Genomic DNA, 26,817 nt, shown 5'->3' on the forward strand with positions numbered 1-26,817 from the left:
AAACCCCGGCCGTCTCCCCAACTGCGTCCAAGCCGCTCCTAGACACACCCATGGACCCTTCTCTTGCAACTCCTGCAAGTTCGACGGCACCAAGAAAAACTCCTCATCCTCGAACACAAAACAGTTATCTGACCCCAACCACCTAAAATGCATCCTGCTCAACACCCGCTCGGTCCACAGGCACGCCATCGACCTTTGGAATCTACTAGACACCATCTCTCCGGACGTCGCCTTCCTAACAGAAACATGGATGAACGCCTCTTCCGTCCCAGACATCACCATTGCCATCCCGGAAGGCTACAAGATCATCCGTAAGGACCGCACCGACCAAACAGGAGGAGGCATCGCTATCATCCATAAGAACTCCATCCGCATCTCTACCAGCTCAGACGTCAACCTTACCAGCGCCGAACACCTTCACTTCCAGATCCACACCGAGCCCAAGACCACACTCAGAGGCACCCTCCTCTACCGACCTCCAGGATCCCGTGCACAATTCAGCGACGACATCACTGACTTTATCACCCCTCACGCCCTCCCTTTCGATGAATACATTTTACTGGGAGACCTCAACTTTCACCTGGAAAAGAGCAATGACAGCAACGCCACCACCCTTCTGGACAATCTCGCCAACCTCGGACTCAAACAACTTGTCACTACCCCCACCCACATCGCAGGTCACATACTCGACCCTATCTTCACCTCCAGCAAACATGTCTCCTTCAGTCACACCACAACTCTACATTGGACGGACCACAGCTGCGTTCACTTTAGCTACAATAAGACCACAACTCACAACCATCCTCAACCTACTCTGCGAAGAAACTGGAACAAAATCACCATCAACCAGATCTCCTCATCGCTTCTTCAAAACCCCCCTGTCTACTCCTCAAACCCCGACCAAGCAGCCATTAACCTCACCCAATGGCTATCCAACAGCGCCGACACCCTAGCACCATTGAAAAAACGCCAAATCAAGCTAGGCAGCAAAAGCGCCTCCTGGTTCAACGACGATCTTAAGAAATCTAAGAAACTCTGTCGCTCCCTCGAAAAGGCCTGGAAAAAAGACCCAAACACCAGCACCAGGGACGCCTTCAAAAACGCCACCCGCATACACCACCAACTAATCCGGTCTGCCAAGAAAGCCGCATTCAAAGACCGACTAGATAACAACGCCCACAACAGCAAGGAATTATTCAACATCGTCAAAGAGTTTACCAACCCTTCAGCCAACCCCAACGACATCACCCCCTCTCAAGCCCTCTGCAACTCCCTAGCCTCATTTTTCCACAACAAAATCGCAGACATCCACAACAGCTTTGACAACCGACCCGGAGACCAACCCACCCAACCCTCTGCAGGACCTTCACCCCTTCACATCCTTAATGACTGGAACCCAATCTCCACTGAGGACACCATCCGTTTGATGAACTCCATCCACTCAGGATCCCCCACTGACCCATGCCCTCACCACATCTTCAACAAAGCGGACTCCATCATAGCACCACACCTCCGAGACGTCATCAACTGCTCCTTCAACTCCGCCACCTTCCCGGAAAGCTGGAAACATGCCGAACTCAGCGCCCTTCTGAAAAAACCCACAGCTGACCCCACCGAACTCAAAAACTACCGCCCCATCTCGCTCCTTCCATTCCCGGCCAAAGTCATCGAGAAAGCTGTCAACAACCAGCTCGCCGCATTCCTCGAAACCAACAAATCCCTCGACTCCTCACAGTCCGGCTTCCGAGCCAAACACAGCACTGAGACCGCCCTCATCGCAGCAACAGACGACATTCGAACCCTACTGGACAATGGAGACACAGTCGCCCTCATCCTCCTCGACCTCTCTGCAGCATTCGACACAGTCTGTCATTGCACCCTATTACAACGCCTCAGAAACATCGGAATCCAAGGAAAAGCACTGGATTGGATCACCTCGTTCCTCACCGGAAGAACCCAAAGAGTCCGCCTCCCACCATTCAAGTCAGAGGCCACTGAAGTCATCTGCGGTGTGCCACAAGGATCTTCACTCAGCCCCACCCTCTTCAACGTATACATGAGCCCCCTCGCGGTCATCGCACGCCAACACAACCTCAACATCATCAACATTCAGATGGTCTGAATAAATGCTGATTGAATACAGATCACCTATTGCAGCATCCACCGATTGAAACTGTCCTCACCAGTAAAGCTTAAACATTGTGATGTGTTATCTTCATATTGTCAAATGTAAGAACTGACTCTGTTGTATGCACAGCACATCTATAGTTTCTATTCTAATACCAACACTAAATTCTTGCTATTCTTGATAGGGTTAAGGCTGCTCAATGAATTTATAGCCATTCTCAAAAATCATGAAATGCTCAACATTGTATGAAATAGTCAAATGCTACCTAAATAATCAATCATTTGTATGCCCCTCTTATCTGAGAAACACAGCCACTAGTATCAGTCATTTCGAAAAACAGCAAAGACCCAGGGGCAGATGTACGACCAACAAAATAGCGCCTCGCAAATTGTGACTTGCAAATGACTCACAATATGCGAACTGCTATTTGCCATGTGCAACAGTGTGTTTAACACTGTATGCGATTCCCAATGGGGTCTCAAATTGCGAGGCTCGTGAATATTGAGCCTCTCGCAATTTGCAAGCCCATTGGGAATGGCAGGCCCTCCCAAGTATGGTGGCCACGACAGCCATGACTGGGACTGATTTTTGTTGAATGCAGCCTGTTTTGCTTAAAGGAAAACAGGATGTATTCAAAACAACAACAAAAATGAAACGTTTTGTTTAATACTTTAAGGGCAGGTAATGGTCCCTGGGACCACTACCTGCCCTTAAAAAATATTTTCTGAGCATGTCACAAAGGGGAAGGGGTCCCCTGGGGTCGCCTTCCCATTTGCGACTCCATTACCATCCTCTTGAAGAGGTGCTATGACATAGCAATGGTGGATAATAGAATTTGTTAGCCACGGTTGCTACGTCTTAGAGGCTGCTCTGGCGGGTCTCTATGACAACCTGTAAGGGTAGTGCTTAAAAGCAGGAAGCACAGCTTCTGGAATGAAAGGGAAGGGAACACAGAGTGGTAGGTATGTGTGGCAGAGGCCATGTATTTTTATTTATTTTCATTTGGGATGGGGTGGGGCAGCCATGTTATATATGTCCCCCCCCTTTACTGTGTTGCCCCTGCACAGTAGTATATATATATTTTTTTTATTTCAAGAAGATTTTATTAAGAGAAATAATAATAAAAATAGTAAGAACCAAATACAATATAAGTGATACAATTTGACACAAGAGAAAAATACAAACATGGGCTAGACTTGAGAAGTAAATAAAATAGCTGTGTATAAAATTAAAAATCAATCGATTAAAGGTAGAGGATCCGAACAGGTAATGGCCTTTATCAATAAGCAAACGTATCACTATCAAATTCGAAGATGGGGACAAGGGAGGAAGCAGAATAAAAGAAAGAAAATAGGAAAGAAGAGAAAGAGCAATAGAAAAGATGAACGGGAAGAGAGGACAGGAAAGAGAAAACAGGAAAAAGAAAAGAAGAAGAAAGAAGAAAAAGAAGAGGAGGAGGAATTCCCACAGGACTGACCCAACCTAGAACAAAAACAGACAACCATTAGACAGACAAATCAAAAGGAAACTGAGGAACCAAACCTTTCGAGGACAACTCCATATAGTCGTCCAAGGCTGTCCAAACCCCTTTAGAAATGGAAGGCGAAAGGTGAGCCTGGCCAACCGAGGTGCGAGCACTGCGTAAAAAGGATACCCAAGCCCACCACGTATGATAAGAGACCGACGAAAAAGATTTCCATTCCATAAGAATGATTTTGACCGCTACAGTCAGGAGAAGATCCAGTAACTGTAATTCTAAAGGGTCTAGAGGGAGAGGAGTAGGAGCAGCTAATGGGCCTAACAAAATTAAAGGAAAGGAAAGTTGGAGCTCAATGTTAAAAATAAGAGATAAAGGTCCCAAAAAGGTTGAAGCAAGGAGCAATGAAAAAACATATGAGGATAATCACCTGCCACCAACCCGCAACTACAGCAAAGATCATCGTCATTAAGGTTGAGCGAATGAAGACGCACAGGCGTCCAATGGAGGAGATTGATAGAGAAAAACTTAGATTGCATTAGGGAAGGAGCTATTTTATTACGGAGAGCTAATTTACCAATGGATTGCCAAGCTTCGGGAGAAATATGGTCCGTAATAGCGTTATCAAAATGGCGTGACCATTTTTGTTGCGCAACCGTCTGTGCAGGAAGTGAAGCAGAGGACAAAAATTTATAAATTTTGGAGGCAACATGACCAGATTTGAGCCAAATTTGAAAAAGCGAAATGGAGGAGGAAGAGGGATGAAGACGAACTTTAGAAACGGCTACCTTGAATTTAAGAAAAGTATAAAAGTCAAGATTTGTTAAAGAGTGCTTTTGAGCCAAGGTTGAGAAAGGTAATGGTTCACCAGAATCACTATAAAGATGCTGAACAAGAGAGATTCCTTTGTCTGCCCAGTAGGACATGAGGGTGGGGTTAATATTAAGCTTAATTTTGGAGTTCCGCCAAATAGACGACCACCTAGTTTTATGTAGAGGAATTGCCACTTTCTTATCGAATTTCCTGACTGCAGCAATTGTATCAATAATGATAGAACGGGAAAACAGAATATGCAAAGTAGATGTAGTACAGAAAGAGGCAGTAGGTAAAGGTGATGCTAATTCCTGCTCTATGAGCAACCAAGAGGGAACATGAAGAGTTGGAGGAGAGAACCATAAAGCACCTTGAGAGGCCAAAAATGCAGTTTGGTATTTTTCCCAATCAGGAAAGTTACAACCTCCCATATCACAAGGTCGAATTTATATGCCAATCGAGCCCGTTTATCATTCCACAGAAATTTAGAAGTCAGACCATCAATTTCTCGAAAAAAGGAATCGGATAATTTAAGCGGAAGCATGGAGGAAACAAAATTAATAATCGGCGTGATCATCATTTTTAGAGTTTGTAAGCGACCCCACCATGAGATATGTTTTGGAGACCACGTATCCAAAAGACGACGCACTTTAAGGAGAGTCTGAGATTCATTATAAGCAATGGTGGCATAGAGAGTAGAACAAAAATAAATTCCCAAGTACTTCAGATGTGTAGCCTGCCACTTAAAGCCAGCCGAGCCCATATGAGCAGGAAAACAATAGGCATTCAGAGGGAACATCTCTGTCTTATCTTTATTTAGGGTATAACCCGAAACCGTTGAGAACAAGGAGATGGTGTCAGAAATAGCAGGGATGGCCAAGGCGATATCGTCTGAGAAAATAAGAACATCATCCGCGTATGCGGCAGTTTTAAGGCAGTGAGAACCAAAAGAAAAACCTTTAATATCAGGGTGTAGTTCAATCAAACGAAGAAGAGGATCAATAGATAATAAAAATAAAAGTGGGGATAAGGGACAGCCCTGTCTCGTGCCTTGGCGAAGATTAAAAAACGATGACGTAGCACCATTGACTCTAATGTTAGCTTTAGGCTGGGAATATAAAGACATTACCATATTAATGAAAGAGTCTCCAAGGTTATGCGCGCATAAAACAGCTCGAAAGAATGGCCAAGAGACCTTGTTGAAGGCCTTTTCCGCATCAAGGGCCAAGGCAGCGGCAGGGAGTTGAGACCGCTTAGCAGCACCAATAATATGACAGAAAGTGCGTATATTGTCTCTTGCAAGACGACCTTTTACAAAACCAGTTTGGGAAGGATGTACAAGATGGGGAATAAAGGATTCTAATCTTTTAGCCAGGATTTTAGCAAAAATCTTTGCTTCCATGTTAAGGAGAGAAATAGGTCGGAAGTTTTTAGGATCCGAATGATCTTTTCCCTCTTTCGGGAGCACAACTATAGTGGCTTCAGCAGCCGTACCAGAGACAGATCCATCCTTAACAAAAGAATCAAAGACAGATTGCAACTTAGGGACAAGCGAAGGGAGAAAAGTTTTATAAAATAGTATTGGATAACCATCAGGGCCTGGAGCTTTACCAGAACGAGTAGCCTTGATCGCAGACACTATTTCTTCGGGGGAAATAGGTTTATTTAGAAAAGAGCGATCATCCTCAGAGACCGACTGAATCGGAACCGATTTTAAAAAATCTTGGCATTTGTCAAAAGAGGATTGGTTAGAAGGGGTATACAATTTATTATAAAAGTCGCGAAAAACTTCAAGTATTTCCCCTGTTTGGAATTTTTTAGAGCCGGCTTGGTCAGTAATAGAAGAGATTTGCGAGAACTTAAAAGAGAAATCTTGAAATTTTAAGGTAGCAGCCAACAGTTTCCCAGCCCGATTTTATAAGAGCAACTTCTTGGATTTTCGTGCATGGACACCAATATGGGCCCTTTTAGTAACAATGGTATTATATTTGTATTTTAGTAGCTTTATTTGTTGTAAACAAGTTGGATCCTTAGAATGCCGAAAGGAAGCTTCCAGAGTTTTAATTTCAGATGATAAATCCGTAAGTTCTTTTTTAATAGCTGAATTACGTTTGAACATACATTTAATAACCTGACCACGGAAAGTGCATTTAAAGGAATCCCATAGAACGATTGGGGAAGAGACAGAACCTTCGTTTTCACGAAAAAAAGTGTCAATAGCCTTAGAAAATTCATCAACCTGAGAAGAATCATGTAACACTTCAGTATTTAATCTCCATGAACGAGCGCATGGTTTAGGGGCAAAGGATGACAGCGTAAAACTGATGGCAGCATGATCAGAGATCAAAATGGGGTGTATAAGCGGAGAAGAAGAAGAAGAAACAAGAAAAGAATGAACTAGGAGATAGTCAATACGAGAGAAGGAAGAATGAGGCGAAGAAAAGAAAGAAAAATCACTACCAGTGGGATTATGGAGACGCCAAAGATCCTGAAGATGAGAAATGGAACACATGTTAAGCATTTGTTTGTGGGATTTAGGAGGGCGAAACTGAAAAGCAGAATTCCTATCTAAGAGAGGGTCCATCGGTAAATTAAAATCGCCGCCAACAATGAGATTACCAGCGTGTGGGGTGTCATTTAATTTTTTGGTAATGGACTTCCAAAAAGCCGGGTCATCAATATTCGGAGCATAGATATTCATAACATATAAATCATGTTGACCATCCGACAGTTTAGATAGCAGCCACCGACCCTCAGAATCATGATCAGAAGAGAGTATCGATAAACCAGAATTCTTTGAAATTAATGTAACAACCCCATTTCGTTTGCCAGAGGCATCAGAGCAAGAAACATCCGAAACCCATTCCTTCTTCAAAAACAACGCTTCTTTATTGGTGATCTTGGACTCTTGAAAGAGAACCAAATCTGCAGACAGAGACCTACAGTAATCTAAGATTTTCGACCTCTTCACTGGGTGATTCAAACCCTTAACATTAAGGGATAAAACATTTAAACCCGGCATGGAAAAAAAGAAGGATAAAAAAGAGACGACACTGATAACAGAAAAAGAACCAACGTCATATATACAAGGGACCAACCAGCAAACATAAGAAACACTGAGGGAGCGCCCATGTGGGAAAACCAGGAGAAAGAAAAAGAAAGAAGAGATGAAAAGAGAATAGAAAGGAGAGAGAGAAGAAGCAGAAGGGGAGGCCTAAAAGAGACCAACATCATGCAAGGGAGAACGTGGAAAAGGCGAGCAAGGGACCCGTACTAGGAGCAAAAATGAGTAATAACAATAGCCCAAGCTGAAATATAGTAGCTGATAGCAGGAAAAATCGGAACTGGTAACAGTCAAAACATAGCATCGCAAGACATCGTAATAATGTAAATATGAAAACTGATAATGAAGAAATTATTACACTGAAATGTAAAATAACAGCATCTTAGCGAGAGAAATATCTATAATAAGCAACACTATTAGAATAATTGGTAAACAAAATAATTATATAAGGTAAATCATGAACAATAGATACATGCATGGCGAACAATATGTATATTCTAAAAGAGAACTACATAATTAAGAACAAGCCATAACTGTATATAACAATACAATGAATCTGAATTGCAGAAGCAAGAATATAGAGACGTATGAGAAAAGAAATGTGGGAAAATAGCAGAATAGGCAGAAAAAGAGAGATAGAAAATGACCTGTAACAGAAAAAGCAATGCAAATGTTGAAGAGATAAGCAGGAAGAACAGAGAAAGACGACACGTAGGAAATAAAAGAAAGAGAATATGGACAGGAAGCTCTGAATAGAGGAGAAAAACCAACCGGAACAAAAGGCATGATTATGAAAGAGAAGAACAAAATAGGTAAATGTACCAGGAAATTAAGTAGAATAGAAGAGTAAGAAAACAGTGGAAAGATAAAAAAGGGTACGTTCAGGAAGAATACCATGAGTAAGATAGACAAGTACAATGCAAGGGAGACAGACAAAAACGAAAGTAGCATGGATAGAAGAAGAACAGAATTATCACGAACATTCCCAGGGGAGATAAGACCCACAGAGAAGCTCAACGGGAGAGAGGGAAGAATCAAGCATACAGAAAAATACATCCAGAAACAAACAGGAGACAGATCAAGTGCCCGAGGCACCAGGAGTCTGCGAAGTTGCTCTTTGGATCTCCATCTCTATCTCCAACTGGTTGTCCAGGAATGTAGCCAAGTCCGCCGGCTCATCAAAAATTCTAGAGCGTCCTTTATAAGTGATGCGGAACTTTGAAGGACCAGAAAACGAAAAAGGAATGCCCATTTCAGAGAGACGTTTCCGAAGGTTCAGGAAGCCTTTTCTCCTTATAACCGTGTCTCTGGCAAAGTCTTGAGAAATGGAGATTCGATGACCATCCCAGATGACTTGCTTAGCTTTCCTCATATGAGAGAGAATCAATTCAGTATGCTGATGCCGCAGTGGTTTAAAAATGATTGCTCTTGGCTGGGTTGCCGCTTTAGGTCGAAACGTTGGAACGCGGTGTGCTCTTTCTATCTCAAACTCTCTGTGGAATGAGATTTGTAAGGTGTCCGGAATCCAATGAGATAAAAACTCTATCATAGAGGAAGATGACTTCTCTGAATCTTCCGGTAAACCAAAAATACGTAGGTTAGATCTGCGATTACAGTCCACCTGCTCAGTGAGATCTCTGCGCAATGCCGCCATTGAGCGCTCCAAGTGGTTGAGGGATCTGGACTGTTTTTGTATACCATCCTCTGCACAACTGATTCGTGATTCTGTAGCAGATACACGAAGAGAAAGGGCTTTAAAGTCATTTCTGATAGCAGGCACCTCCACTTGTAATAAGTCTGTGTTAGTTTTTGTTGACTGCGCAATATCATGTACTTCATTAAGGCGCGCTAATATCGTGTCCAATGTGGAAGCAGTGTCTGACTGAGTAGACTCGGGCGTCGGAGAGACTGACTTAAGCCTTTTCAACGACGTGCCAACGTCCTTTGAGTCTTTGGTGGTCGAAGAACGATTCATATTTGCAGTGCTGAAGAAGTAGACTCCAAGAATACCCCTTGAGGGAAAAAGGAAAATAGAAGCTGCGCAGAATGTTTCACAAAAATAGATATAGCAAACTGAGTTCAGTGAGCGCTAAGATAGTACTAGCGGCGAAATTATGTGTAGAGCAGGGGAGCACAGTAATGAGGTCGTAGGAAAAATATCGACACCTCTATGAGAGAAGCGCTCTGAGAGAGACAGCGCGGGAGCAGCTTAAGACCCAGCCAAGCAGCAATAAAATAACAGAAAAAAGGAAAAAATGTTACCAGTTGTAGGTCACATAGAAGAAACGCACTGGGCAGCAAAGTGGCACTGCAAAATTGTATCCAAAGCGGCGCATCTGAGGTAAGATGTCAGCAACGTCAAGAGCGGGAAAATGGCGGCCGCTCGTGAGGAAGACGAGCGCCTTTGAGGCGTTAGGCAGAAATCATGCAGCCGGTGGCCAAAACATCAGGAAAACATCGTCAAACAGCTCTCTGCATGTTCGGCTGCTGAGGGTTGCCTTTTCCGCATACAAGGGCAGCAAGAAACGGAGAAATTAGCTCAACGGGACAAACTCGCCTCGGAGCTCAAGCGCAACACGCCATGCTGAAGCGGCGCGCAAGCCACGCCCCCCCCTGCACAGTAGTTTAAAGCAGAGGCAGATGATTTTAGCCATGCATAACATAAAATAATGGATGGCTGAAAAATTAATTATGGGGATACTTTTCACCTTGGGCTGCTGAAAAAGATAATTAACAATTCGAGCTTCCCTCTCGCATGGACGTCATTTAGGGGTTGTCAGGTGCTTGTCCCCTGCTACCCAGGCACTGCCCTTGCGGCCCATGGGTCCTGTGTTTTTCCAAGGGCAGAGCATGAGAAAGACGACCTTGTTTTTAAATGCATTTAGTTCTTTGTAAATTAATTAACCCGCCTCTGGCTGGGCTCGGCAGACACTATAAACAATTATAGTTGAAAACTGTTACAAATTTGCCCGTCGCCTGGCAACCCTCGGTGAAAGCCCCCTTTGACCCACTGCATGAATAAGGCTTCACTTTAGCTGTTGTTGGTTTGTGTATAACATTTGGCATGTGTACAACGTTCAGAGAGCATGGTACACTTGTCTACATTCAAAGATGTCTGTTTTAATTTACCACTGCAAGGGAATGCTTGTGGAGAAAACACTGTAAAATAGTTGCATAAATCTTTCAGTGTAACTATCTGCGGGAATTACAATAATTATTCCCTTCAGCAGCGTTCTAGCTTGTATAAAATTAACCCATAGAAGATTGCAGTAAAGATTCAGTTTCCGGAGTGAAGCTGTATAACAGATGTAGGCTTCCCAATCTTAAAGGTACAATGCTTAGGATAAGAGAATTGCCAGGAATAGGGCTAATTTGACCATCTGTAAACAGATTTTATTAGAATCCCATGACCACCTGAGGTCCTATGAGTGTGGGGTGATACTGGTAGCTGTTTCATTGAAGCAACGAGAACAAAAATGAGATGAGGCATTTCAAAGTGGCTGAGGTCCACCACTGCCCAAGCAGTTCACCACTGTTTGAGCTAGGTCCGGGAGGGCAGCACGAGGTGACAGATTTGGCACAGGACATAGAGGACAGCAGATTGCACACAGTGCAGGCTATACACAGTGCAGGCTATACACAGAAAAGAATGCTGACTACAGATTTTGCAAAGCTAAATACAGAGATTGATGATTTTGTAGAGCACAATACTAGGCTGCATTTAGTGTAAAGCATATTACGAACACCACAGAGTGTACAGAGCTCTGAATAGTAAAACATTGTCTAAACAAGTACCGTATGTGATAGTCAGCAGTAGGAAAGTTTTACTTCTGAGTGAGCACACTCAGGTTACAGAATACACGTTCCACTTTTGACCACCACTTTGTGTAGCATTGTACACTGTTGAACCTGAAGCTAATGGGCATAAATCTATGCACATAACCTTCAACTATTTCACTGTCCAGTCTGACACCAAGTGTTGAGCAGGACCAATTGTTTACTGTAACCCAAGTCTGCAGTCTAAAGTATAAAAATATATACAGATGTTCCGATAAAAAGTTACCACCACTTATTTTACGATGCATTCTTACAAAGACTCACATTTGGAGCCGTACTACCGTAGCTCTTATAACGGCTGACAAGATTTATGCAATCCAGCACTAGGGCTATGTGAGTTGCATATAATAACCCCGCATGCAACGCCATGCCTATGATTGCTGTTACTTGCATGTGAAGATGTGTGCATTGTTCCTGATAAGAAACATGTGGTGCTCTAGGTGATATTATCGGGGTAGAATGCTTGTACCCGAAAAATCCGGAATCTGCACATCACAAGTTTGGACTCATCATACAAGGCTGACTCGGCCCTCCATATATCTGAGGTAAGTAATTTGAAAACTATTAAATTGGATAATACTGACATGGTATTTATAGCCTATTGAATAGGAAGGTGTGATATGAAGTGTGATATGAAAAACAAATGATTCAATCAAGCCAAAATAAAGGAAAAAAAATGAATGATTAAATGGAAAAACAAATCATCATGATAACTCATCTATGATATGGAACATGCACTGAAACATATGACATAAGTTGGCACAGTTGGAAGTATTAGCAAAAAAGATCAGCTTCAACTCCATGTTTTGAAATATTTCTTGAGGGGAGAATACCTAAACCTCTTCTAGGTTGGTCTAGCTTATTCCCTTTGTGTAACATGGTGCTGAACTAACAAAACTTTCCAGGGCGCTTTTTACAAGTCTACCCCTGTTGGGTTCTGCTGTTCTTTAAGCGGAGGAGCATGACCCAGGTGAGCTGGAAAGGCAAAATCTTGATATTAAGTCATTCTCTGTGCAGCTTGCCTGGTGTGCAAATGAATTACCAATACGAAAATATGCTTACAATAAGCAGGAAGAGTGTTAGAAATTAGGTTCCTGGTTGACTAGGGTATAAGCACCGGTCAAGCAGTAACCACAATCCTAGTCAGGGTTAGGCACAAACAAACCCTAAAATAACCTGTGTTCGCCCTGTGCTCCCTTGGAAAGAGCAGTCATGCTTTACTTTAGAGGCAATGTATAAAGTATTTGTGCAACACTTCAAACAGTAAAACCACTAAAAAAGATTCCACACCAGGTTAGAACTAGAGATTAAGTTGTGGCACCTGTTGGGGGTGGTACCACCTTATGCTAACTGCCCCTTTGGTTTACATTGCTGGCAGCCCCAGCTAATCAAAAGAGTACCCAGCCAAAGACCAGCATTGTGGTTGTAGATTTAGGAGTCCCAACTATGGAACATTATAAGCACACAGTGGAGTGCCTAAATTGCTTTTCGGCACTCTGTGATGATGAAGCTGCCCAGTTGGTAGAGTACGATAGTGAAAGAGGGTGCCAACTGAGGGGGTCTGAAAACTATTGAAATCCTCCTAGACCTAATAAATGGCTTGAAAGAGGACATTTTCTCCCTAAAAAAAAAATTGTTGAAAGCTTTGTAAAAAAGACTGGGAAAGCAACACCCACGAAGTGTGCACATTTGTAAGGGAAGGACAACAGTGGGAGGTAGAAACGGCTATTAGTAGTGTGAGATATATGCCCTAATATTCCATCCCTAATGTGTTTGGTCATATTTCTGAATCAGAAAATCTTTCGTCAAGTTGTCCCCCTTCTTTGGTAAATATGCTAGAGGAGGTGCCACGTCAAAGAAGAGTCCACCCAGAAACCCACCAGCAGGGCTACCCAAGAAGTGACCACCAAGAGGGTGGCAAAGGAGAATGGCGACACACAATGGGATCCTATTACAAAAGTGGTCGGGGATCTCAACACCACAATGGGGCCTTTACTTGCATATGTCCCAGAGCTGACCGCAGAATTTGATTCCAAATGGAAGATCCGACAAACTAAACTCCCATGTTAGGTGGACAGCTAGAACAGCACAAGCAATGGCACAGTCGCTCCCGATATGGGGGAGGTATCACAATCTAACATTGGAAAATATATCTGGTGGGACTGGGTGGTTAGGAACCTGGAAGTGCCCCAGGGAATCACTGCTTAGGTCAAGGAGGTAATAGAGAAATTGGCTGATTTTTTTGTCCCTGAAGAAAGAAAGATGCTACTCCAGGAAGACTGTGACCAGCTTTACACTTGGATTAGAGGATCTCTAGCTATCAAGAAGAGAGAAGAGAAAAATTACTTTAAGGAGAAAGCTTGGTATATTAAATCATCTAAGGAAGCTAAAACCAAGCTCCTCAAAGCTGCTAAGGCGAACTGTAGAGACACCCTAGTGGGGTTTAGGTTGTGCTATAGGAGGGAACTAACGAAGGCAAAAAAAGAATGGGAGAGTTCACTGTGGGATAACCTGAATGTCGCTCTATCATCCAAAGATAATAAAGGTTTTTTTGGAAAACTGCTTTAGTGTGTACCAGGGGACCCAACAGGTACTTAGAATACTGTGTACAACCCCTACAGTGGGTCACCCACTCAAGCAACCTTGATATGGGTGACAGTGGTCATGCCCAGGATGGCCTTGACCCGCCTTTAGAGTATGACCTCACTAGGTGTAGTGATTCCACTGTACTGGAATTTGGGCTTGATGGAACAGTCACAGCTACTAATCCCTGCTTGGCTGCTAGAGCCCCTGGGCCCGATAAGATCCCCAATGGCCTTTATTTGGCCAACATGGAGATTTGGGGATCATATATTAACCTTGTGTGAAATGTTATGTTTCTAGGTATGGAGATCCCACCCTTCTGGAAAATGGCAGAAATAATACCTATTTTTTTAAAAAGGGCAACATAGTGACCCTGGCAATTTTAGGCCCATTAGACTGATTGCTGCTTTACAAAAAATATTTTTTAAACGAGTGCTTGCTCATTTCCAAGAGTAGATAGAAGACAAAGATGTATTTTCCGAATATCAGGTGGGTTTTAGAAGAAAAGTAAGCACTGTAGACCAGGTATTTTGCTTTTCATACAATCATTGGAAAACCTCTGTAATCCGCAAGGGAAAACTTTGATACCTTTGATAATTTATGAACTCCCTTTGACCTGGTTCCCAGAGCCACGCTCTGGAAGCTTCTTGAAGAAATGGACATCCCCGCTAACCTTTTGAGCATACTAAGTGCAGCCTTATTTGGCTGTGAAATGTGGGGTTTTGCGATTATTAAAATCTTAAACACGGCTGAGAACAAATGTATTAGATTGCTCCTGGGACTACCAGTTAGTCAAGACTTGGCCCACAGATGTATCATCCACACAGTTAAGTGCAGAATGCATTGGCATCAACCAGAATTAATGTCCTGTTGTGTGGACCTGAAAGATCTTATGTCTCCAGCATATAGCTGCAATTGCACACCTCCAAATGGAAGAGAATGCAACCCATAGGTACAGTCCAGCCCCTATTTTAGAATGCCTTTATGGCATATTCATGATTGTCATATTTGGCTGTTTGCACTGCGATTTCTTAACACAATGTCACATTTTCTTAAATTTGCCTTTGCCTGACATTCATTTCTATTGGTTTAGTCCGATGGCTTTGGGATTGGAGTATTAGAGACTAGGGGCCAAATGTAGCAGCCCAAATACCGGTCGGTAACGGACGAATTCGGCCGTTACCGACCGGTATTTGGTGATTGGGATGTACGGCATCATTTAACAGATTCAGTAAATTTACGAATCGGTAAATTTACCGATTCTGTAAAATACCGAATCGGTAATTTTACCGATTCGGTAAAACCCAGATGTAGGTGGGACTCTTCTGAGTCCCAAAGGCCTTTCAGATTCGGTATTTTACCGCCAAATCCAATTGGGTGGTAAAATACCGAATCCTGGTGTGCATGCACATGTGTGCATGCACACCTGTGCAATGTGACACACAGACATGCCCTTAGGGCATGTCTGTGTGCCACATGCTACACAAGTCCGGAATTGGGGTGCTAGAGGGTGTCAAAGTGACACCCCCTGCACCCTTGCAGGATTCGGTATTTACCGACGAATCGGTATAGCCCATTGATTCCTATGGGCTTCATGGCCCATAGGAATCAATGGGCAATATCGATTCGGTATTTACCGAATCGGTAAATACCGAATCCTACCGATTCGGTAATTCTCAATTTGGAATTACCTACATCTCCCCCCTTCATATTTACCGACTCTTAAATACCAAATCGGTAAAATTCGGTATTTAAGAGTCGGTAAATATGAATTACCTACATCTGGCCCTAGGTGTACTTCCTAAAAAGGCATGATTTAGGTTAGTGGTCATGTCACCATTGCCTTCTTTGGGACCATCCTTAAACGTCTCGTCTAAAGACTTTTCTCATTGAAGTCTGAACATTTTCCAGGGGTTTAAAGGTGAAATTTACTAGCACTCTAAATTGTTCTTTGTGGAAACAAAGGTTGTTTTACCGCTGTGTCTAAGTCTTTTTTATACATATTATTCACTGTTGCCTGATTCTTACTAATTCATCCTCACAATGCGGTGTTCAATTTCCATTCTCCAAATAGCAAAAATAATGTTGTGTATATTTACAAAAGTATCTAATTCACTTCCTTGACAATACGCCTCCTTCTCAAAGCAAGGATCATTCCTAAGATTCTCAGATTGTTAAACAATCAATCCTCTTTCTATGGATCCTAACCTTTAGAAAATAAAAGGCAAATTATTTTATTTTCATTTTTGGGTATTACTCAGACCTATCTGACAATTTGTGACTCAAGGATTAAATGTGAAACCTATTTTAGACTTCCTCCTGGATATGTTTTTATTATATTGACCCACATGGTCTGGTGACCTTCAGTCTGGAAATCTATAGTGCGAAGGACGCATGTGTTCAATATTTCTTCCTCTAAGGCTTCTTCCAATTCTTTCTAAGTACCAGAAATGGATATAATAGTACACATTTTTGTTTTCATTTTATTTATGTATGAACAATATTTAGCATAGAGCGATCCACAAGTGGAACTGAAGCTACAGTATACTATCATTGGTTACAGTGAGTGGGGGTGCAGAATTAGTCTTTCATGTAGATCATAAATAGGTGAGTTTTCGTGCTTCTGCAGAAGTACAGCAGGATGGTGTTGAGCTACAGATCAGTTAGGAACTTCCATCGACTTGGACTTTGAGAAGGGAAGGCTTGGATGTGTGGTTTATATTTTTTATATGCGGGATTTTAGGGCGTAGTTGTAATTTGTATCCCTCATTTCTCCTGTGGGGCACGATTTGCCATTTTTGACAAGTAGGAAGCCAAGGTGAAGTGTCTGTGGGTGATGCATGTTATTTTGAAGTAGATTCTGGCTTCTAGAGGGAGACACAGGAGCACCCTCAGGATGGGGCTGATATTATCAAGCTTCATCTGCCTCCTACTAGCCATGCTGCAGAACGTGTGATATTCTTCAGGACGTGCCATAAAACTGTCTTCCATTTACTGTAAGGAAGTAGGAATAACTGATAGTCTGAATGCTGAGTTAATTTGTTGTATCCTCAACTTTAAACTGTGGTTTCCTCGAAGGGTACTAGAACAAAGCTTATAAGTAGTGACCATTTTCTTTCTGTTAAAAGATGCAATAATCTTACTCTTTCACTAATTTGCAATTCATTGTCTTTTTTTTGCATGCAGGTGCTGCTCAGTCTATCTGCGAATTGATAATTGCACGTCTCAGGAAATTTAAATCTGGTGTAAGGATTTGTACACTAACAACACATTTTAAGCTGAAATATGCATTAGACTTGAAAAAGTACAGCAAAGACCTAGGATATAGGAATACTGTGGACATGTTCAAGCTTATACCAGGAATCGCCCTGCTGAATCCAGAAAAACAAACTCGTTGCTTCATCAAACTTCTGCCAGGTATGAACTGAATGATTTAGAAAATGAATTTTAGAGTAAAGAAAATTAATTTCCTCTAGAGTACGCTAAGAGAATGCGGAGATTGACTCAGTAAATCATGAGGGTTAAAACAACAGACATTGGTAGTTGCCTGCATAGTAAGCATTTCTGAGTTGACTGAAATGTGACACAAAGACATAAAATTCAAAGGGGATATCTGGTGATGTTTGCATGTGGTGTCAGTGTGTTGGGGGTGGGGCTCAGAATGGACCCAATCGAACAATCAAGCCTGTTTGTCATCCGCAAGTCAATGGGGATCACAGAATTTTAATTTTCATTCCACCTGATAATGCTTTATCATCAGTGTAGGAAGCTGGCTCTGTATATACTATACCAATGTAAGGTATAATGTGCACAGAGGATCCCCAGAGGCTTAAAGAGGTACAAGTAGTCAAGTCAAGTCAATTTTTATTGTATAAAATTATAACAAATTATTACAAAATGCATTTAGATCATCACAGGACATAAAACATGTGTTAAAATATTGGCAAATAGAACTGTTTGTCAAATGACAAGGTAAATGTCATATACTTCAGTTTGGTGGTGTGATTCCATGGTCAGCTTGCTGTAAGAGAGATTGGGCTTTCATCATATATTTGACCTTGAGGTACAAGTAGATCATACCTTACTCTCTATTTGTGGTACTTTGAGCGAGCAGTAAGGCTTCAGAGAATGGTGTTAAGCATTACTTGTACACACTAAGTCAAGAAATTATGTCACACTCTCAAAGACTGAACTCATACCAATTGTTTGTATAAAAAATATCTCTTTAGTTGTATTTTATTTATAGAACCAAGCAGGAATTGGTACAGGTAAATAGAATTGTACTTTTCAGACAGATTGATCAACAAGCAAGTTGGATGAAAATGCCTTTTGTTACAGGTTTGTAAAATATTTTAAAACAATAAGTATTTGTAATTTCTTTGTGATTACTTTTCAGATTACTTTTGGGATTTTTCTACTCAGTGTGTTATGCCTAGATATCACACTGGGACATTTCCTAGACAAAGGTATTATGCAATCCAATGAAGAAAAATGAGGTTATCGGTTTGCTGGTAAGCAATCGGTCTTTGGGGTTGGGTTTCTGGGGTTAGAACAGGGATTCTCCCAGGGTCAAGGATGCACTCAAAGAGCACCCTCAGTGGCACTAGGTCAGGCAGGTACAGAGTGCTGAGGCCCAATATTAGACTAATGGGCCATAGGTTGGGGGCTGCTCACGGGCAGGCCACTTGGTCTTGGGAACAGAACTCCCAGGGTTAAGGTCAGGGCAAAGGGGGTCTCAGGTCAGCAGTAAGTCCACACCACCAGCGGCGCAGGGGCAGCCGGTGCACAGTGCTTAGGAGCTGTCGGAAGCCCAATGCAACCGTATGGAGATTGACGGTTTTGACTTTTTGCTGCAAGGCTCGGTTCAGGAAGTCTTCCTGAAGGAACCAACAGCTGGGCAGGTAAATTAGGAGGCTCAGGGACGTAGGTACACCTCAGGTCCTATTCTCCAGTGCACAGGGCGGCTGGATGTAGGGGTGTCATTTGAGGTCGGATTTCAACCTACCGGGCCACTCTCGATTAGGGTGGTCTCCGTGCAGAGGCTGCAGGTGGCGTCAGGGAGTCCTGGAGGGGTCAACCCATGGTGGACTTGGACTCTGTAGTGCTGGGGGACCTCACTAGTACCAGTGGGCCACCCACTTGGACTTGTACTGTAGGCGACGGATGCTCTGGTGGTACCAGGCTTCGAGTTAGTTTTCTTGAGTCTTTATTTGGTGATATTTTTTTAAAAAGCTGCTGTTCACAGGAGATCCGGTCTGTGTTGTCGTCAGTCCGTCCTCCCAGCGTTTCTGGAAGTCACTGGCTGCATGACATGGGGACTTCTGATGCAGTATCTCTGGAAACTGCATAGCGGCCAGTAGGGCTGGGCCCAAGTCAGTTCTTCTCTGCAGTCTCCTCTGCTGTGCGCATTCTTTCATCCATCTTTTTCGTAGTTTGCGCTAAGCTGATTTCTGAGTTCAGGGCTGCCCCTAAGTACTGTCTGTATTTAAGGGGTATTTTAGGGGTCTTGGGTTAGTAGCCAGTGGCCCATTGACCTTAGGGTGACTACACTCTGGGGCACAATCCCTAATCCTGATGGGAGAGCACCTGCCAACTGGAAGATGGCGGGCACTGAAGAGTGGACTTCACCTCGCCTTTCACACGTGTGTGGTGGGATTGGCAGAGGTGGGCAAACCTTCTGGGCTGTTCTAATTTTTCATACATGCCTTCCCCACGAAAAGGGGGTGAGACAGGAAGGGGGCCTGCTCCTGCTAGCAGGAGTGGCTGGGGATCACATTGCAAAGGCGGAAAGGCATTTGAAGCTTCCCTGCCACTGATATCTCTTCCTGAACTGTGGGAGGTGTGAATACCTCTGCCCAGAAAAGGCTTCGTTTCTGGGCTCAGGGGGAAAAGGCTCCCATCCCAGGAGTCCAGAAACTTGTCTCGTGGTGGCAGGCTGGTGTTTACTAGTCAGAGAACACACCAGAGGCTAGTTGTTCTCCAGGGGGCAACTCTAAGATGCCTTGTATGATAAATCTCACACTGGCATCGGTGTGGCCTTATTATGCTGAGACATTTGCTACCAAACTTCCCAGAATTCAGTAAAGCCATTATGGTGCTGTGGAATTCGTAATGACAAAATCCCAGGCCATATTCTCTTTATGGCCTTACTGCATTTACAATGTCTGAGAATGGACTCAGACCCAGTAGGGGTAAAGTGATCATGCAACTGTACCCTCACAAGAGGTTTAGTGCACCCAGCTAGAGGGGTGTCTTACCTACACCATAGGCAGTGAGTTGCAGGCATTTATGTGTGCAATGTCCACTCTTCACTTTTCTCTGTACCAAAACACGCAGCCTGCAATGTCAGTTTGTGTGTAAGGTACAGGACCTCCAAGGGTGGCACAATATGTGCTGCAGCCCTTAGAGGACTTCCATGGTCACAGTGCCCTTGGTACCCATGGTACCATTTACCAGGGACTTACATGTAGCCAGAAAGGTGCCAATTGAGGGTACAAAGGAACAGTTTTGGGAAAGAACACATGCCCTGGGAACATGATTGGTAGGGACCCAGGGCACATCAAGTCAAAGTGCCTCAGAAATCTGGCAAAAAGTGTGTGGGGGGTTACTGCAACAGAAACCCATTTTCCTACTATCAGTAGCGTAGAGAACTGTGTGAGATCTTACTCGCGGTCACGATGTGCTGGATCACAAACACTCTATTTTGCTCCATCACTAAGCCAGGTAGAACAGGCTTTGCACAGAATTGCTCACCAGTATGAAAGTAGGAGTGGCATGATTTGTCCGGCATCTACTGCTGAGTCTCCCTCCTGCCCAACTGGCCTTTGGGCACTCAGCACACCCTGGATTGTAGGCAAGTTCAGTCTGTCAGGCTAAGACTGGGCTAGTTTGGGCCCTGTTTGCTTATATTAATTCATTTCCATATGAAGATGAGAAGCCAGAGAAACAGTGGTCAAATGACTCTTTCAAATCCATTAGTAATAGTGCTGCATTAAAAGAAGCAGCACAACTCCTAAATAACTAGGAATGGCACATGTTGGTCATTGGTAGTTTGTAAGAATTTTACAGTGGGTTCTATTCTGTTATGCTCCTGAAATAGAGAGCTAATGACACTAACTTTCCTCCTCTGAGAACCATAACATGATTACTTTGGCCAACAAGCATCCTTGTCAATTCATCGTGATACCATGGGTACATAACACACAATGTTGCTTACAGTGACATCACATTGTTGTCCCCTTGGTCCTTCACCAGCCTCCATTTTGCAGTTTGGTAGCTCAGTGAGGTGATGGAGTGAGAATTAGAGAAAGTAGACTGGGCTCTCAAGGAGTTTTACCTTTCTAATCCCCTCACTGCCTTCATCACCATGAGATACAGCAAAGACACAGGAGTAAGCCAGTGGTTGTACCTGTTGCCCGAGGCTGCCCCTACTTGATGCCCACAACTACAGGGCTCAAAATCTCTTGGGCAGGTGAGGCACTCTAGAATATCAGTGAAATCCTTCACCTAAGTACTCTTGTTAGGGTCTGAACATTGAGCACATACATTCTCTCTGCAACCAGGGAGCTCCACTATTCAGAGTCCGTCATCAAGCAATATGATACTGATGACATAGATCTCTATAATACCACTTATCACACTTTCAATTCTATGTTCAGTATATGCTATGGTTTAGTATTACACAATTTATAGAAGGGGATGAATAGAGAATAGAGACTAGAGGTAGTAGTGGGAAGGGATGGCAGTTAGCTGGCATGAGCAAGATGGTGTCACTGGGTAAAGGATGCACCTTGTTTCCCATGAGCAAGATTAACAATATTGTGTAGATTGATATTGGGATAATATGTCTATTCATTTGTTTATTGAGGTGGAGTGACATATTTGAGAACAAAACTCATTTCACAACAACAAGTTGAAGTGCTTGGATGATGACTTGAAAAGCGTTTTGTTTTTACTTTCAACATATGCTTTCTTGCTTCCTCTCCATAGACCAAAATCTAATCTACTCCTATTGGACTAAAGATCCAAGATGGCCACCATACATAAGATACAATTGAATATCTCTGTGAGCAATGGTCTCTGATTAATAGTTGACATTGATGATAATCCATCACAAGTAATAATGGCACAGATTTTATTAAGTAAATAAAGGTTATAGTAATTTACATTGTAGCTCAACCCCTGTTGCCCCTGTTGCCTATGGCACAGAGCAGACCAGGTGAACTTTGGAAAATGTGTAAAATAGTTAGAAATGCCAAAACAGTTGAAACTTCAAACACGCAACAAAGTAAGAACTCCACTCCAACTTATACAAAAAGAATATTTTATTGAACAAAATTACAACAAATGAAAAAATTCAAAAGGGAGAAACAGAGATAGGAGTTTTTAAAGTTTGAAATAAATTTTAGCACCAAAAAGCACAAACCACCAGCCTTGTGTAGCTTCCCATGCAGGATGGGGACAAAGGTAAAGTTTAAGTCACCCGGGCTAAGGATTTTTCTAAGAAGGTAGAGTTCTCCGGGGGGGGGGGGGGGGGGGGGGGGGGAGTCAAGGCGGCAGTCCTTGATGATGGCTTGGTGAAGAATTAGGACTTGGATAATCTGTTGACAACGACCGTGAAAGTTCTGAGCAGGAAGAATCTGAATTTTGTGCCGATTAGGCCATCTACATCAATCAGACCCTGCGTGCTGTCCATTCGACTTATGGCCCGATTTACAGGTTGGCGCTAAGCATACTCTATATGACGGTGTTGGAGTATCCTTACCACCAACATAATGATACCCTCACCGAATTTAGATGCAGACAGACCATAGTTTGGTAGTGGTAGCGACTACTCCATCTCTGCCATGGACAACCTTCTCCAGTAGCCCGACGGAGTAAGAGCCCGTAAGGCCATTCTGCTCAGGGAGAAAAACATCTCCCCACATCCATGAACTTTATTCACTGTCTGGAGAAATACACATCTCAGCATCAGTGAACCATCAACATTTAGGTGACTCTGAACACTGCCAGTAAGAGACATTTGGCTAAGAAAGGAAAATCACAACTTTCTGAAAGTATAATTTTCAAAATAATAATAAAAAATCTGACTTGACCATTAATTTGGATTTTATGGCATGACACAGAGGCTAACATTATGCAATTCTCCTTTAATGAGAAGCTCACTGCAGCAACAATGAAGAGATCTAGAACTTCAGAAACATTCTAACATAGTATATAGTCCATCCGCACATAGTCTTCTTCCTTCTTTGTTGTTGCTGCTCACAAGATAAGTCCTCATACTTTTTTTACTCAATTGGGTCTGCCTCTTGTCTGCCTCTTGAGTATGTTGTTTGAATGGACTGGGTGGCTGATTGGGGGCTTGACCCTTTCCCCTTCCCACCCTTTAAGCACTATTCAAATTGTTGTACCAATTCAAGTGTATTTTCTTCACGGTTTTCTTCACTAGGTGTTAGGGTTTTTACGATTTGCGGCTTCTTTTGAATGCCCGCAATTGTTTATGCCCGCAATTTTTATTTTACCCTCTCCACATTTCTGATACTGAGGCGGAGAACTTATGTCTCGCCCCGTGACGCCGCTTGATTGAGGAATCGGACGGAGGCGCTCTTGCCTCCCTCCGACCCCTCTTTTCAACTTCCTTGGCTCCATTCAGGCCAAGGAAGACTTCTGCAACATGGGATCAGCGTCTTTCAAATGGTGATCTCATTCTGAGAGACGCGCTGCTTCTGCTTCTTGGGGAATCGGACAGAGACGCTGTCACCTCCCTGCGACCCCCCCTTTTCAACTTCTTCGGCTTCAATCAGGCCGAGGAGGGCTTCTGCAACATGGGATTGGTGTCTTTCAAATGGCGGTCCCGTGCTGAGAGACGCACTGCGTCTGCGTCTCCATGACTACCTCCTGCCTCAGCTGAGGATCGCCTGGGGCCGTGCAGGTCACCCGGCAAGGCAGAACAATGCAGACCTCTGTAAGAGCCCAAGCAGGAAACGGGCACATGGAGGTCTGAACCAACTTTCCTAATGAGCCTTAATTTTAAGACAAAATATACAAGTTCACTTACCAAATGCCCTTTCAGTAACTGCGCCTGTTAACCATTCATCTACCTTGGTTTCCAGCTGGGCCACACAGCTATTGCTTCACTGTCTATTGTCAATAAAAATTTATTTTTAAAGGGAAAGAGTCCAGAGGTCAGATACAGGTCAAGGGCCATAGAAATAGAGGAAGGGCGCACACATTAAGTCCTAAACACTTCAATTAAAGGAAAACATTGTCATATGGTTACTGCGTTTCTATATATTGTGTTCAGTTAGCATGAGTTTATTAAATGTTTAAACGACATATTTTCCTTCGGCTTCAGTTTGTACACGACACCTAATTGTTATTGTAGCTTTCAACCTAGACGAAAGATGTGATTTATTTGAGAATAATATGTTATTGCTCTGATATCAGTTGTGCTTGGTACACTTGGTACAACTGTCTGCACACTGAGAACTGCACCCTCCAAGAATAACCTAACACAAGGTTGCTGGAGGCCTGATCCTCGCACCACGTTAGACATAACACAAATAATGTTGCTGCCAACATTGGGCTCTACGCGGGTTTAAGATAGAGTTACAGGGAATGAATCAACACACTTGATGCTTCGCATGCAGAGAGCTGGTAGCTGTTGATGTGATCTTCTATTACTGACATTTAGAGGTATGGGCCCGCCCTGCTAAAAACCCAAATGAGACCTTCTTAGATATAATATAATATGCTAAATAGGGTGCGCAAAATATAGGTGATACAGATTTCTATAGATTTTTGCATTATAACATGCTATCACCTTTTGCTTACTATGGATTAGTGACTATGCTGCTAACTCTGATTTTTATAATGTGTATGTTGATATTATATAAGATACTGCGTTTGAGAACCTTGCATTGAAAAATAAATATTTCAAACTTGCACGTGTGTTCTTTGACTCCCAGTTTTTGTTTGAAATGATAATATAACGAAAGAGTGTTCATGTGTTCCACGATACCTGAGGTACCCTAAGTTCATGTTCTGGATTGTCTAAGTCATTGGGAAGTTGTTAGTACCAATGAGACACTGTAGCTAGCTTGGTAAGGGGATTTCTGATACTAAGGTGAGTTTTGGGTCACCCTAACTCACCCAGGTTCTAGATCTCTGTGCACAGTTCTGTGGGAGAACGGACATTCTGCTACATGGCGCCCATACGTTGTTGGCCTTATATCATGACACTCGAGTAGTATATCATTCAAACCTTAACCCCTTCATTCCCGTTTCCGGAAAACGGTGGTGTCGGAAAAACCTACCTATTTTTGAAATAGGTGTATTCAAGCTTGAATTTTTCTAAAACGGTTTCTTTGAATTACTACCCAGTTGTGCTACAAAGCGCTCTTTGTATTTTCGACTTCCTGTGCTAACATGGCACATGCCGTGGACATCCCGCAGCATAGTCGCATTGCGGTGCGTGACCACTTGCGGGCTTTTAATGTCCCGGTAGAAGGCTTGGCTGTGGTTCTGGTGGTGAGTGCGGAACATGCTTACCCGTACGAACTATTTTATTCGTGGGTGACATTTCCGGCTGTGAACGCTAATTCTGGAGTGTTCCATTCATACACTGCTACAGCTGTACCGGTTGCGTATGCTCCGTACAGGGCACTGGAAGTTCCTATCGATGCTTGGCAGCATGGAGTTTGGTTTGGTGGCGCCCTACCACACGCTTTGACCGCTCCGAGGTTGGGTCCTTAGTGCCCATTCCGGGCACTAATTGGCCGGCTTTGGCTGGATTCACTTCTCACCCTAATCGCGCCACTTGTAGTGTGGCTGATCTGCGGCAACTTCATGAGGTCGCAGTGTCTGTGATTAGAGCGCTTGTTCATTACACTAGCCGTAATGTTCAGGACGCAGCCCCTAGGGGTGCGCAGCTTCGTGCAGAACAGGCTGGTTTGAAAATCAATCCCGTCATGGTAAATTCCGTGATGGGCAAAAAGCACCAGGAGAAGGATGATTTTCCATTCTGGCTTGCAGAGAAATTCGGCCAGCTGGAAGCTGTGTTTCCTAATACGAATCCTGGTGACAAGCACCGGATTCTTACACTAAGTTTACCGAAAGATTTGGCACCTGAACTTGTTGACTGTGAGACTTGGGGTAAGACCTTTGCAGCGGTCTATTCGAGGTGCTATGGCACCCCGTCTGTGACCAATCTGGGTGCGGTCCTTAAACGTGTTCAAGATGACCACGGACCGGAATCGGCGGTTGAGTTGGGTATGCGCCTGTGTGGCACCTTTGATGTAGTTTGCGATCTGATCCTTGCGAATGTCAAGGGGGATGCAGTGAACTTTCAGGTTGCTAACGCTTTAGCGTTGATTCCCGAAGCCGAGAAACCCCGTCAGTTGGCAAGGATCATTGTGGCGGCTTATAAAACGGTTGGCCGCAATGCAAAGGGTCTTAAGGCTTTTCCTGATAAAGAGAAAAAGCAACCACAGGGTCAGTCTTCGGAAACTAGTGGTCAACAAAAGTCCAAGAAACAAAATTGGCCAAAAAAGCAGACTCACGGTAAGCAACAACAACAACAAACACAGGTTTCTGCTCCTGCGTCTCCGTTGCCTGCGCAGTCAGATCGGGTTTATGATTTGAGCGATCGCGCGATGATTAAGTCACCTGAAAGGTTTCAGGCTTCTGACCAACGCTCTCCTCGTTCCTTTCAGGACTCATCGGCTCCGTCAACCGGTGGAGGAGGGGGCGGCAGGGGTCGGGGTGGCCAGCAAGGACGTGGTCAGCCCCGCCCGCGTAACAGTGGAGACCAGCAGGAAGGCGCTACGCCCAAGAGACCACAGTTTGCCACGAAGAAAGTCGCCGCCTGACAGCGCATCGTTATGCCCCAGATAGTGAGAACGCGGCTTCGGAATC

At 43.5% G+C, this 26,817-nt stretch overlaps 1 protein-coding gene across 1 annotated transcript in view; it reads left to right on the plus strand.

The window, feature by feature from the left end:
• Positions 1-26,817, plus strand: part of LOC147701759 (uncharacterized) — a 546,044-nt gene that overhangs the window by 247,399 nt on the left and 271,828 nt on the right. Inside the window, exon 7 of the mRNA XM_086930377.1 lies at positions 17,089-17,319. Coding sequence (XP_086786503.1) covers positions 17,089-17,319 — 231 coding nt within the window. The remainder of the gene's footprint in view (positions 1-17,088; positions 17,320-26,817) is intronic.

This window comes from Lissotriton vulgaris, chromosome 7, assembly GCF_964263255.1.
Source record: "Lissotriton vulgaris chromosome 7, aLisVul1.2, whole genome shotgun sequence".
Taxonomy (NCBI): Eukaryota; Metazoa; Chordata; class Amphibia; order Caudata; family Salamandridae; genus Lissotriton; species Lissotriton vulgaris.